The sequence below is a fragment of the Rhagoletis pomonella genome, unplaced genomic scaffold (genome assembly GCF_013731165.1).
Source record: "Rhagoletis pomonella isolate Grant_MI unplaced genomic scaffold, Rhpom_1.0 Rhpom_scaffold_00002, whole genome shotgun sequence".
Lineage (NCBI taxonomy): Eukaryota > Metazoa > Arthropoda > Insecta > Diptera > Tephritidae > Rhagoletis > Rhagoletis pomonella.
The window spans coordinates 14,104,508-14,120,224 of record NW_023458556.1 but is presented as its reverse complement, the minus strand read 5'-3'; the positions used below and the strand labels follow the sequence as shown (position 1 = coordinate 14,120,224).

At 34.7% G+C, this 15,717-nt stretch overlaps 1 protein-coding gene across 1 annotated transcript in view; it reads right to left on the bottom strand.

Moving 5' to 3' along the window:
- Positions 1 to 591: 591 nt before the first annotated feature.
- Positions 592 to 15,717, bottom strand: part of LOC118733111 — a 26,361-nt gene continuing 11,235 nt past the window's right edge. Inside the window, exons 2-3 of the mRNA XM_036462337.1 lie at positions 11,762 to 12,941; positions 592 to 734 (exon numbers count right to left, since the gene is read on the bottom strand). Of these exons, the coding sequence (XP_036318230.1) occupies positions 11,869 to 12,941 (1,073 nt within the window). The 3' untranslated portion in view covers positions 592 to 734; positions 11,762 to 11,868. The remainder of the gene's footprint in view (positions 735 to 11,761; positions 12,942 to 15,717) is intronic.

Sequence of the window (15,717 nt, the reverse complement as noted above, 5' to 3'; positions counted from 1 at the left end):
AATTCCAGATAAAATCTGTAGATTAGATCCCATACCTCGATTCCTTGTACACACAGAGGCTAAGAATGGATGTTAAGAGCAGATGGCTCAAATCTTTCAGGCCAAGTTGCCAGTAATCTTGACTTGCGTCGGATTAAAACTGGAATTTGGCTTTAAAGGAGACGTGTTTATACTGGTCTTTGCTGTATTTTCGGAGAGCTATGAGACCATCAGGCCAGTATTCAATAGAATAATGACCTCATAAAGGAGAACTTTCACCTCCTGGCAGCGAGAAACACGGTAACACTTTGCAAGCTTCCAGAATACCTGCGAGATCAAAGCAAAGGAGGTCGCCAATGAACTACCAAGGAAGAGCTTATTGTCTGTTATTTAGGTAAATGTATTCAAACTTAATAATAATAAGCAGGTCTATTGATAATTTAGCCATTGGTCTCAACACCAAAATGCCAAGTTCATACGAACTATGCAAAAAAAATATAAGACAGCAAATTTAAAGCGAAAAATGCTAAAGTCAGATATCTAAATTGTTTCACTAAAAAAAAATTATACATTTTTACTTAAAGTAAAATTCTTATTTAGCTTTAAAAAATGTATGTTAGTTATAAGTTAAAAAATTCCAAACCTTTTAAAGGTTTCTTGATCTCTCGAATATGTTTACAACACAATTGCGTTTTCGCCACAATATTCTTGAAGAAATCCAAATTGCAAAATGCCATTACTGCATACTTGAAGACCTGTAAGTAAAAATTAATAACCAAATTAGATTTAATAAATGAAAACATTGCAAAATATATTTATAAAATTGATACTTTAAAAATATGTGTATACCGGGAACGAAATGATATTTTTTAGTAGAAAGTTTATGGAAAACGAAGTTAAGTTTATGTTGACCTTTATAAGTGAAAGGACATAAGGCAAAAACATCGTAGTCAGCTGAAAGTTTTCAGCATTTTTAAAGCTAAAACGAAGCTCATATTTTGCTAATTTGAAATCGATTATTATTTAACCGTGCCGCCAGGGCTTTGAAGTTTTGCATATAGTTTATACGGGAAAAATAAACTTTTTCGTAGAATTACTATAAAATCGTAAAAGACAAATATTTTTTGTCTAATACCAGTTTTTCCCTTTAAAAGTCTTCCAAAAATAGACTTACTATGAAGCAAATTTAACTTTACAATTTAACTATGTGATGTTTTTTACGAACACATACTAATTTTAGTATGTAGAATAAGTAGAGTTTATGAAAACGTAGTTTTAAAGTTAAATGTGCATCGAAATTATTTTTTTTTTTAAGATTTCCGAAGGGCAATATTTTTACTCTACTAAAATATTTATTTGTAATAACTTTACAGCAACTCTACGAAAACATGTGTTTTCCTCAAAGAGAATAAAATTTTTACTATATGTGGAAAGTCTCAATTCAATTCAATTCAATTCAATTTCAAAATAAAACAAGTAAGAGCAGCGCTATGCCAAAGGCTTCATACCTTTCATGAGCATCTGAAAATTTTACTTTAACAGATTACTGCATTTGAGAAAAGTTATATATTCGCAGCATACATAGATAGAGGAGATACATATATAAAAAAAATCATATCTAAACAATCAGAGGTATGGAAGATATACCTTATATAGCATCAATCTAAGTGATTTTCGCTGTTGTGTGATCGGTAAGTAAACCGGTAACACAATTTAATGGGTTTGGCTTCCTACATAAAGAAGATATGTATGTATATCGCAAAAACTGGTATCTGAAAAATCAGTGGTTTAAAAGATAACATAGATTTTGACGATTTTCTCAGTAGACTTTGTATTCTTATTTATAAAATAGCTTATGAAATTTATCGGTTTTAGCTGTCCAAGTAAAGGAGTTTTACAGTAAAATCGTATATCTGAATGACCAATAGGTTATAGTGACCAGATCTTTGTTGATTTTACTGTAAACTTTCTGTTGATAATGAGTGAATATAGTGCTAAATTTCATGATTCTAGCTGCATATATGGAGAAGTTGTAACAAACAATCTCATAGCTGAACAATCAGTTGTATGGGAGGCTATAGGTTAGAGTGACCCTATCTTTGTAATTTTCACTCCAAGTTTTCTGTTGATAATGGGTGGAAGTATTGCAAAATTTCATGATTCTAGCTGCACAAATTGTATATGCACATGTACATTTGCATTTATGCTGCTACATTTTCTCCACTTTTTCATATAGTTATACTATTTGCAAGTACTTTTTATCATTGCCCTCTTTTTCTTCATATCCATTGTATTTTTCCCCTCCTTTTATTTTCTCCCTAGTATACCCTTGCAAGGTAGAAGGTTATCAATTTCAACTTTACTTTCATCAGAGCTCTTCTTGCTTTTATATTTTTTTTTACAAAAGCTGCCTGCTTCAGCCTTCAATACTCCAGCACTTCTACCTCTCCCCCCATAATTTCATCCAAACGCTAAGTACTACCACTGCTCGCAATGCCTTTCAGATTTTCAGCTGTCACTGCATATCACAAATTTTTATGTTGTCTGTGGCGAGCAGCTGTTGTTGCACTACATATATTCCATGTGAGCCCGTCCAAAATTTTTATAAGAAAAACAAATCGTTAGAGAAATGCTAGCAGTCGAAATGCAGACAATCAAGAAGCAATGAAGCCAGCTAGAGAAGGGAAAGAGGGAAAAGAGTAAAACGTTCGTAAATTTGCAGAAAACCAAATTCGAATTCAATTGTCAACAAATGTTGCACATTGATGATGTTGCATTCCCCTTATGTTGTTTTTGTTTCAGCTGTTGACTTCGTTTTCACTCTACATCGCGTAGTGTGGCTCTATGCGTGCAAAAGCAGTGCAATATTTGACGTAAATTGAAAAAAAATACCGTATTGGAAAATCGCATCAGTATGTGCCTGCGTGTGTGTGTGTCCGTCTTTGCTGTTGTTTACCAACCACAGCTGTGTATTTTCTTTTGCTGACTTCTTGGCTTTTACCACTGTGCTTGCAGCTGCAAACTGCATCTTTGGTTCTTATCATGGTTATAAGTATTTGTTGTTGCCACTGCCATTTCTAATGCAATGGACAAGATGCTGCAGGCAACTTGTATGCTCACAGCTGCTTTAACAAATCCCTATTGGCTTATGCATCTGCGCACATACATACATACATATACACATGCAGTGTGTGTGTGCAGAATTGTGCTGGAGGGTTCATATTTTCTATTTTTGGTATTTTATTGTTGTTTGTGCACATTCTGCCAGCAATTCCATTGTCATTTTAGTAAAGCGACTTAGATGAAGAAAAAACGTTAAATGCCACATTTTCCAAGCTCTGCATATTAGAGGCGCCTTTCTTTTAGCTCTCCTTTTCTACTTTTCATTTTTGCTATTTTGCCCAATTCTTAGACCCAACATTCATTTTTGATTTTTCAAGCAGCAAATTCAAATGCAATTCAATTCAAAAACTCATCACAAAATCACCAAGAAGAAAAATTTCCATATAAAGTGAGTTTGCGCTCGTTTGAGAAAACATTTATTTATAGAGTGAAATTTGTAGGTATCTACGTATGCATCTACTTAGGTATCTATGTACGTATGCTTAGTGCATGCAATGTGTTGCAAAGCTGACTTTTTGTCGACTGCAACATATCAGTTTAAGAAGTTTTTTTGCAATTCGTAGATTTCGATTTGATAGCAATTTGATTCACTTTGCACTTTATTGTGATAAGTGTTATTGGATATGTGCGTATTTGTCACTCATACGTCATGCATGATAGCCATTGGCAGTTCGTTAGGGACAGGCTGATGATAAAATTGTTTATAGAGAAAAAGTGATTTGAATGTTTTTTTTTTTCGAATAAATGAATAAAAGGTAACTACTGCTGCGCTAGTTTGAATGAAGCATGCCATGGGGTACTCGCACGGATTTGAGCTAGGAATGTCATCTGCATAAATTAGAAAAAATATATAAAACTTTATGGATTTCTTTTTTTTTGTAGGTAGGTGAAAAATCTGTGGAATATAAATCTCATAACACTCAATCATCAATCAGTCATCATTATAATGCTGCTTTATGCAAACACATACATACATATGTATTTTAGCTTACCTACTTTTATGAAAATATTCGGCCCTATTATGGTTGTCGATGTCGACGTCTATGCAGTTTTTTCATTAAAATATAGCCCTCGTAAGTCCAACTCCATTTATGCTGACCACAGTATTTTTGCGAGGAACACCTTACCTAAAAAAAAAAAATGTCGTCAGCGTAGCTAGAGTAGGACTTATGACGACTATTTTTTGATGAAAATTATTACATCGACGTCGACGCCGACAGCCATAATAGCGCCAATTTACTTATTTTTATTTATTTTTTTATTGTAAAATACTTTAGCTTATAAGCCCAAATGTGAGCAAAATTTTGTTTTTGTATGTGTCAGCATTGCAGGCTACACATTTAAGCCCTGAAGCCGAAACGATCGTTAAGACTCAGGTAAAGAATTTATTGCTGTAGAGCAGAGACCATACCGAGTATGTCCTTTAGTTATAAATAAAAGTACAAAACGTTAGTTTTCTTTTGACTCTTAATACTTTGATTGCGAAATATGTACTGAAAAAATTTAGCTCCTTTATTATTTCTTAAGAGGAAATAATTTTCAGATTTTTTCTAGATTTTTTAGGTGTTCATAAAAAGTTCTGAAGAACTTAGTAAAGTCAGAAAAAATAAAATACGAAAGCTTGAAAGTGTCCGCAAACTACCAAAAATTCTGAAAAATAAAACACGAAGTTTTACGAAAAGTCACGCAAAAATACCTAGATTCGAGAATAATCCCAAATCTTATGGAAAAACGATAGAGCTTCACAGGAATCAAAAGCCCGCAGAAAGCTCAAAAATGAAACACGAAGAAATCGGGAAAAAATTCAGAAAAATACTTAAAGGTCGCAAAAGGTAACAAAACGGATATTGAAATTTCGCGAAAAAGTCTCTGAAATCGCGAATATTACAAGTAAATAACGCAGAGCCGCGAAATTTCTCGGGAGGTGAAAGATCGAAAAAACATCCCCAAAAAATAAATCACAAAGAGTACCGAAATGTATTGGGAAAATTACAAACGTGTCTAACATCACAACAAATAAAAAAATAAAATAAAAAATATTTAAAGTCTCAAAAAAGTAGCCGAAATTACGAAAAATAAGAGCGAAACCCGAAAGCTCTTAACCCTCTAATCCGTAGCCCTTAAATTGCTCTGCCGGCAAATGTAACCGATTTGATATGAAACAAGATTTTGTAACAATAGCTATTTAATGGGTATGGTAAAATATTTGAAAGACCAGTTGAGCTTTGGGGCAGTGATTTCGTGATGAGTGCTCTAAGAGAATGTTCTCATATCACAGCTAAACCAAGGACTATACTGGCTCAGAGAACTATATTTTATAAATCAGAAGCCCACATTTATCCGAACACGCTTATTTGCAAAATCCATGTTCCTCACAATAGAATTTGAAAAGTCCCCGAAACTACGAAAAATTTCGGCAAATCACGGAAAATCGCAAACCGTTGGACTAATCCCCAAAAGATTTTAAAATAATTCTTATAACTAAGCACAACACATATCTTTAATGGTTCCGAAAAGGTGCCTGAAATCGAGAAAAATAAAACATGAATAATTGCGAAATGTTTGGAAAAAATTCGAAAAGATAAGCACGAAAAGTCCTGAAATATTCAAAAAGCTGCAGAAAGGACTTAAAAATTTCACTAATTCCTGGTATTTTCCAAAAAGTAAAATATGAAGGATCTAGAAACATATTTGAAAATTCTTAGAAGTTTCGAAAAAAAGAATAAGAAAATACTTCTTCAAATTTATATGTTGCTCGAACCAGGGGTCGAACCCAGATCGTACTTATTGGTGGTACGCACCTATAACCACTCAGCCACAGCGGCCGCCATCTTGCGACTGCTGCTGATACAAATTTCAATTATCAAATCCCATAAGTCTTACTGAAAGTTTAAGGAACTCTATGAAAAATTATATTGGCAAAAAAAAATTTTATCAACTTCATTTAACACCTACTATACTTACCAATAAAAATGATTCCTGCATAAAATAACCATAATTTTTAGAGACTTTCCTGAGCATTTCCTGAGTTGTGACTTTATTTTGGCACAGACCGCTGGGACCAGCGCACAGTGGTTAATAAATGGAATTTAATGTTCATAATTAATTGGAGCCTTCATTTCCCAACCAATTTGATTATTATTAATTTTTTTTAAAGGAAACCTTATAAAACTTGCAAGAGACAAGTTTAGCCCGATTTTTGATGTTTTATTTTTTTTTGTATTAAATTTTTATTGCAAAATGCAGAAAAAGTGGCAATTTTGAAGAAGATTCTCCTGTTCCAGTTAATAAATGTTACATAATAAAAACTAGTTGAAAACATTTGTAAGCTTCTCCCAAGACGAAAAAAAAATTAAAAAAGTAATTTTAAATTTTATAAAAAACGTTCACCAAAAGTATGTTTTTTTTTTTTTGGTATTTATTAATTTTTTGTATGGAGTTTTACAGTTCATTAAATTTTAGTATAACAAAGTGCAAGTCACAAGTGGCTAAGCGTTCGCGTTGATTTTTGTTAATTTTTTCGCTAACATTTCGAGCAATCTGCATGCTAAATGGGAAATAAAAGCGGTTGTTATATCCACTGTGCAGCGTCTTGTCAATGCATTGGCATATTATGTTAAGTAGCCAAAGTTTGACGCTCAAGTTCAAGAAGGATAAACAAATTAAGAAAAGCAGAAACGAGGGTTTTTAGGTAAGTATAAAACAATATCAAAAGTAAGCGAAAAGCAGAAGCTACAAAATACGTGCCAAAAGATGTCTATGATATCTCTCTTTTATTTTAGAGTGCAAGCTAGTGTCGGCAGGGGAGAAAAAAATTAAGTATTCCATGTAGATGAATAAAATATGAATTTTTAAACATTCCAACATTTAACCTTTTGTAAACAATAAAACTTTTCCCCTCAACTAAAAATGAAATTTTACGCTTTTTATTGCGCCATTCATTCTATTTGCTTCGCACATTTACATCTTTTTCTCCCCTCTTGATCTCACTCTCTCTCTCTGTTTCTTTTCACTTTTACTGCTCCTCTTACGGTTGGCTGAACAATAAAACCAGCAAACATCCGCTTCCGCCAGTCGATGGCAGGCAATCGTATTATATTTTCAGCCGCCGAGAATAATAGCTGCAAGGCAGTCAAAGGAAAGCAATGCCGCGTCCCACTGCGTCTGCTGCGGTTGTGTGCCATGATTTGGTGCAAAAGTCAAAAAAGATGAAGAGGCAGCTGATGGACGGAAACTAACTTCCGTATAATACTTTTAGCTTACTTTCATTTGCACTGACAATACAAAATATGTATATATATGTATATACATACACATACACTTTGACTAAATTAAATTTCTTGGAAATTTTCACTTTTCTGTTTAGACGTACATTAATCCTACATTAATTTGCATTAGAGTGGTCAAAAGAAAGTCGGAATTTTAATGCCGCCATCCCATAGGATTGTTCTGTACAAAAAAAAAGTATACCTTATATAAAAGTATATACGTATAAAAATTTTTTTTCATTTCAAAAATAGAAATAGGGGTATTTTTTTAGTATAAAACATTCCTTGGGGTGGCGGCATTAAAATTCCGACTTTACTGTTTTTTGACCACTCTAATGTACATGTGTATATTTATATGCCCAACTTTTGATATCTGATTTTTGTTTGTGTTTTATTTCGTAGTGCGTAAGTTTAAACATTAAGTCACTTTATGTTGCCACACTTCCTCCGCCTCGAACACGCGCTCATCGTGCGTTTTATTTTTCTTCCTTTTATTTATTATTGTTTTCTGTCCTTACAGTTTCTTTGACTTGCTTTAGGAATACTGATGCAAACCTCCTTTTTGTATGAACGGATGTAGGCACGCTCAGTTGCCGTTAGTTATAGGGCTAATGATATATTCAATTTATCCTACAACTTATTGTGTGAAAAAAATATTTTTTGGATTTTTTGGATTTTAATTTCCTTCATTACGTCAGAAAGAATTTATTACCAAAATGTACTTACATAAGTGCATGTATGTATATGTATGTACATTATAAAGTAGTTATTTAAATATACGAGAGAGCCTCTCATTGGGAAACCATTCTATTCGCCAAAAAAATTTTTCAGAAAAATGATTTGGAGATGGATTTCCATAGGTTTATTCCTTAGAATCATTATCTTAATTCAAAATTAATCAATTTATTTCCAGTTTTGAGATATTATTATCTAATGCTTCTTATTTGCCACCGTATACTCGAAGCAGACACGATCAATTTGCATTGCTGAAGAACCTTAGCCATCGAACAGGTCTTTGAGATGTGCTGACTTGAGTGCTAATTGAGCTGTTCGATGACATATCAACAACGTGGTTAGTTGTAGTTCCTGATGAGACAAATGCAACTGCAATATCTTTTTGCAAGGAAATAGTGTCCAGAACCAATATGATCAAAAAAGTTCTTCGTTTTCCACCGGGAGCGTCCAAGAAGAAGATTCCTCCAGTTTTATCGTTAACAACTTTCGCAAAAGTATTATACGCCTTTCTTTACAGTCGATTTATATATACGACAGCGGAACATTCCTACGAACTGATTCTATTGATTTGTCGCTGCCAAAACTGGGCAATGTAATAGATAGTGGTCGCTCTGCTCGTTGTAATGCCTGCTCACCAGTGAGCTACACTCTTTGACGATGTCCTGTTTTTAGATGAAAAAAAATCGACATATTTACCCACAGCATTATCGAAATATATGTATGTTGACGAATTTTGTCGATCACTTGTTAATCACTTGTATTATTACAGATAAATTTATCTGTGAGCAGCTGTCTTCCGAGATGCGAAATAAATGCAAACGGATAACAACTGTGGCCCATATATTCAGTCGGTTTGTACGAGTACAAAATAGATGCCAACAGAGAATTGATAGCAAAATATTTAACCAGAAATCGCTTAAAGGAGAAACGAAATTTTCAATATATATAAGTGAAAACCCTACAACATGCTATATATATTAGGGTGGTCCCTAAAAATATCAATATCTAAAATTTGTATTAGGCAACCCTCCATTTAGTTTTGCGTGCAAACTAAAGTCGTTCAGGAAAATTCCTAAACTTTAGGGGTCACTACCAGAGTTTGCAAAAATAAGATTTTTTTTTTTAAAATCGCAAAAAAAAAAATTACTTTTACGAGCTGTAGCTCAGCGTATTTAAACTTCTCAATAGCGACTTAAGTTATTCATAAAAATTCAGAAACTAGCTGAGGCATAGCTGGGCAAAGTCAAAATTTTGTCGAATTTGTGCAATAAAAAAATGTTCAAACCCTGGCAAGGACCATACAATTTATTTTTTTTTTTAATTTTAGAATATGCGCGGATGTCTTTATATATTTACGTAGGCCTTTATAAAAGGGTGGCAAATGATGTTGAGAGTTAAAGGACTACCCTTTGAAAACGGTTTTAAAAAACGGTATTTATTGAGTATTTATTGAGAATCTATCACGCAAACACGCTTAGATACTACATACATATATAAGTTTAGTATATATTTTTAATTCAACCTGCAATCAAAATTCATCCTTTGGGAGAAACTTTTGTTTAGAAATATCTTTTGAGAGCAATCAGAGTATGAAAAAATTTCCTCACGCCATCAGCGCATCATCTACTAATTAAGCGTTTTCAGTAAACTTACTTACACTTACAAAGTATGCATGCAAACTGCACAACATTCACTTTTGTGAAATGTGCGAAAAATTTCGCAACTCCACTTCCATAGATTGCGACCAAACAAACGCCGATTACACAACAACGCATGCAACGCCACCACAGTCGCAACTCGACTCACACACACACACACTTGTGTTTTGAGCAACGGCGCGGCGCTTCGGGAGTTTATTGCCGGCAAGCAACCAAGTGACCCAGTTTAGTCGATAGATATTCACTATTCGCTATTCGTTGCGAAAATTAAATGCCGACAGACAGCATCAGCAGTGCACTTCGCAAAGGAAACAGCCAACATCAAAAGTAGAAGCATTCCTATAACACTCGCATTTGCCCATTCCGCATTGCTGCTTGTACCCATGTGTACATACATACACATACATATGCATAGGCGCATATGTAGATTCTTGCATAGAAGACTCAACGTGGTTAGCGTTTCTGATTCTGGTGCTCGTGAGCTTGCAGCTGCCAGCAAATATTGTAGGCACACCACAATCAAAAAAAAACACCACAACAAACAGTTATAAGCAATAATAGTCAGTGGAAATACAAAAGTCAATAGCAACCGCGCCGCTGAAGAGTGAAAAAGCAAAAGTGAAATATCGCCGAAGAATAGTGAAATGCTAAAATGGCGATATGCTTGAATGCTTCAATGACAAATCAGCAGTTCAGGTTGCAGCTATTATGTCGTTGTTGTGTGTCATGTTGCAATCGAAATGTGCAACCATCATCAACGTTGTTGCGCTGATGCTGCTACACAAGCACACACTCACAATCGCACTTGCACACAAGCACTCTTACGTGGCAATAACTTGCATACTCAGCTCAACTGTCCTACATATGAATGAACAGCACTTGCGCGCATGCAAACATACATACGTGCATACATATGTACATGCAGGAGTACGTGTGAGTACTTATATGCACATACATATTTATTTGTGAAAGGCACAACGGCGCATCGAATTTCAGAATGCATCGGTCGGACGGTTTGCACAATCATTGTCTTTTTTGTCGTTTGTGGCCTGCCTGTTGCAAAAACTGCAACGGTTGCAAGCCACCCAATTGGAAATGCCAAAACAAACAAAAAAACACAAAAAGGTATTGTGAGTATGTAGTAGTGTATCATTTGCTTTTGCCTTTGTTATTCTTCTGTTATTTTGCTCATCGTTTGTTTTGTACATACAAACATACATTTACATATGTATAACAAATTCAGAATTTATTATGGCTTGTTTTACTGGCTGCAATTAAAAAATATCGCTAACTAAAATTTGTGTCTTATGAAAAAGAGCTGCCAGAAAAAATGTGCTTTTTGACCAACATTATTCTATAGAATTTGGAAAATATTTATTTGACTTTGGAAAAAGTCTATTTACTTTTGTTTTAAAACCAAAAAAAAAAATCAGGAAAATTTCATATGAGCACCTAGGTATTTCCTATTTCACAGAAATATTTTATCTAACGGCCATACATTTCGTTTTCTGCATGTTCATAGTCCTGCGTCACTCGCGAAATTATCCTATCCAAATCACTTCACATTTAGGTTTAAGATTCTTAAAAAAAATAGCTGCTTTCAGTAAAAGCACGGTTAGGTTAGGTTAACAGTGCAATTCTGGCTAAGATGGTTGCAAGTCCTTTGAAATACAATAGGTAAGATAGTTTTAAAGATTTTTTTTTTTTTTTATTCTGGCACCAAAGTATTAAAAAAGCTCCGTTGCTAAATTGTATTGAATATGTACATTAGGGTGGTCCAAAAACAGTAAAGTCGGAATTGTAATGCTCTCACCCCCTAGGAGTGTTCTATATTGAAAAAAAGTATACCCCTATTCTTTTATTTTGAAATCAAAAAATATAATATAATAATAAATGGTATAGAATTCTACGTTTTTTTGTTCACCAACGTGGATTTCTTTACCAAGGAACGCAACCTTCGTATTATTATTATTATATTTTTTTTCATTTAAGACTCACCCTAAATTTTCCGAATTCCCGACCGCCCGTAAAATCACTACATCTCAGCATGCCGCCTATAGCAGCCGCCCAATGTTCTATCTCAGCACGCCCGCCTGTGTCGATAATCAAAGCAGCTGGCGTTGTGGCGCCACACTGCCACCATAGCCAGTTGTCGTCAGGAATTGCAGCGAAGAGGAAGCTGTCACAATGGTTTGACGCGCGCCATCGCCCATACCAACACCTCCAACACCGCCATAGTTGCTGCCCATCAGCGCTTCTCGATAGCCAAGATCCTTCATCGCGCTCGTCTGCTCACTATTCTGCTCGTTGTTTATGCTGGTGCGACGCTGTAATAACTGCAAGCCACTGGCCGTGCGATGCGCTGAGTTGTAGGGAGGCGGTGGTGGTTGGCGATATTCATAGCCATAACTGTTAGAATGGCTCTGGCCAGTAGCTGCTACTGCTGCTGCTGCTGCGGCTGCGGAATACGTGTCGGTGGGTGTGCGCGGTGGCAACGCGACTGATTTGCTATGCCGTTGCAGCGTCGAGAAGCCACTTTCCGCCTGCGGCGTCACGCCACCTGTACTGACAGTTGTTGTTGGCAACGACCCGGTGCTGTTGAGTGCGATGCTAGTCGTCGCCACCGCAATCACTTCACCGCGACGCAAAGTCTTTTCGCTGGGTTTACTTGCGGCGCCATACCTGGATTGCAAATACTCTTGCGCGTGGATATTATATTTAGACTTGGCCACAATGGGTTGTTGATTTGTTATTTGTTGGTGTTGCTGCTGATGTTGCTGTTGTTGTTGTGACATTTGCTGGTCATCGTGCAGATTTATTGTCCTCGTGGTTTTTATCGGACTATAAAGCTGTCCTTGCTGATTGCCGGCCACACTGTTAGCATGACCATTAATGTTATTGTTACTGCCACTATTGTTGGCTGCTTTATGGGTGCTGTACGCGGGCAGCAAGTCAGGTTGATATTCGCCTGCACGTCCGCCACCGCCACCGCCGCCCCCGCCCGCGCCCACGCCACTCAGGTGACCCTCGCTGTTTTGCCCATCCGTACGCCATTTACTATTGCCGAGCGCACCTTTGCCACCAGCAGAAATATCCAGCGTTGTTGTGGATGTTGAATTGAGGAGACGATTTATTTCAACTGCGGACGGTCCATGCGGGTACTTAATGTGAAGCGTATCTGTGGGAAAATGAGAAAACAGACGAACATCAAAACAATATTTCAATGTTGTAGCAGTGATGCAGTGCAGCTAAGTTGTTTTTTGAATTGCAATTAAACTATGTGACATGGCTACCATCCCCGTACCCACAAAAATGCACTAAACTGACAAAGCATTCAAATAAAAACAGGTAAAGCTAGCCACAGGAGGATCATAGCGCAAGCAACAATGTACCCATGATGCTTATGTATCTTCTCGCCACCCCTTTCAAACGTTTTTGGCTCACTCTGCTGTTTACAAAAAATTCACTTATAAAATTAACACACATTTATACCAATATGCGCGCATATATGTACATATGGGTCAGTCCATGTCAAATCGACCAGTGATTGCAATTGTTCTACAAAAGCAAAATAATTTAAAAAAATGTTTTTCCAAAGTTATGCAAAATTCTAAATATCACCACTTCCGGGATTTTGCAAGCTTAATTTTTGATCTCCAACCCAAGTGTTTATTGGGTGACTACTATTGCTTATACCTGAACAAACGCACATGCACACATAGGTACTCAACGTACGACGATTTTATAGGTATTGTTTAATCAAACATTGTTTCCATGATTTAATTTGCACTTAAATATGTAGGTTGCACTCTCTCACATACCTACATACTTATAAACACACACGAGCAAGGATCACGGTTTGCACTCGTCATCACTCTACCCGCGGCCTTTCACGTGTTCGAACTTCGAAACATTTTCCATTATTTAATTAGTACAATTGCTGTGTTTCAAATACTCCGTAAATTCGCTTATGATTCAAACATGAAAGTGCATATATATATGTCTATGAGGCACAGTATTGTGCACAAAAATGGCACCAACGATTGTTTAAGTAAATTTGCTTATAAACGAGCCGAGAATTCTGTTTAACCAAATATTACCAACATTTGAGTTATTTTCGCAGACACTAGTGTTATTTGATACTACAGGCTCAACTATGCACCAGAATAAAAGCTATTACTTATTACCACTTAAATGTCTGATAGTATTAGCTTTTGCTCCTTTTTTGTTTTAGTGTTTAAACCCTATATCGTTGAAACAATTATATTGCTGGCACTTAAATTAATTTCCTTTTACATATATTTGCAGAAATACTCAGATATTGCTTTGTGCTTTCAGTTGGTTTTTTAATGCGCAAGACTGTACTTTAAACAAACATTCAACAGCTTCTGCAGCGACTAGTTAATCCAATAACATTGCATAATCGCACAAGTGTCTGCTCATTTTCACAGCAACTAAGAACCAAATCAAATATTCTAGAATCTCATTTGTCCGATACTGTATTATAGTTTCATAGCTAAAAGGCTTATGATATGTAACTCGCTTGTTGGTGTTTGTAATCGCTAATAAGCATGTTGTGTAATAGATAGGTATGCAGTTCACTATGCCTATATGCAGATTTCGTACACTCAAAGCAGTCACAATTGATTACGAATACTGGATTAAAGTTCGAAAAGCGAAATGCTGGACAATATGCGGATTTCATTGAAATTATTGCAGGTTTTAAATACTGGTACCTAGTAATTTTTATTTATCCACCAAATGGAAATCAAACCAAGCAAGGAGAATATGCCTCCGAATGTGCTCAGCACTCTCACTTTAGACTAGGATTGGTTGTAACACACTTAGGAATTAGAATCAATTAATTTTAATTACAATATAAAGCATAGGAGGTCGCAGCTCTTAAAGGGCTTAAATGGATAAAACTGTCAACGACGTTTTTATGGAGACAACGCCGGTCTTTTCTTCTTAGTTTCAGCAGCTTGATTTTTGTAAGCTCCATTACTACTGCGATTATTTTCATTTGGCAGGGACTAGTGATGACTCCAACAACCGTCCTAAGTAAAGGCCAACTGAAGATATTAAAAGAAAATTCAATTTGAATAAAAAATAAGGTTATACAAATTTTATGAAATTAAAAGATTTTTTGCTAAATAAAATTTAAAAATTTAAAAAGGTAATGTTTTTTAGCTAAAAAATAAAAACAAAAATTAAATGAACGCCTAAAGATTCAAAAAAAATTCTTTTTAAAACATTGAGGCTATTCCTAAAATTTATTCAAAATGAAACAATACAAAAAAATAAAAAAGTTTCCAAAAATTTGAAGCAATTTTTTCTTTTATAATAATGAAATCTAAAAGACTAAAAATATTAGCATAAAAAATTAAAGACGACAAGAATAAAAACCACTTAAACTAAATTAAATTGAAAAATATTTTTCTTTTAAAAACAACGACACTTAAAAATTATTAGAAAGTTACTTTAAAACAGGACAAAAAATTTAATTTAAAAAATTAAATAAGCTCCGCAAATTAAATGCAATTAAAAAAAAAATATTTTAAATAATTAATTCTAAAACTTAAAAGGAACAAAATATTAACGATATAAAAAAATTTATTTCTAGAAACTAAATGAAATTGAAAAATATCTATTATTCGTCTCAAGACAATAAAATCTAAAAATGAAAAGAAAATATTAAAAAGTAAATCTCTAAGAATTAGATAAATTACTTAAATAAAAAAATTTACCACAATAAAATCTAAATATTGAAAGAAAATTCAGTTAAAAGAAAATAAAAAGAAAATTAAAAAATAACATAAAACAAATTTCTACAAACTAAATTAAGTTAATAAAATACATATTTTTCTTCAATACAATAAAATCTTAAAATACAAAGAAAATTAAATTAAAACAAGTAAGAGCAGCGCTGTCTTCGGCTATGCCGAAGGCTTCAT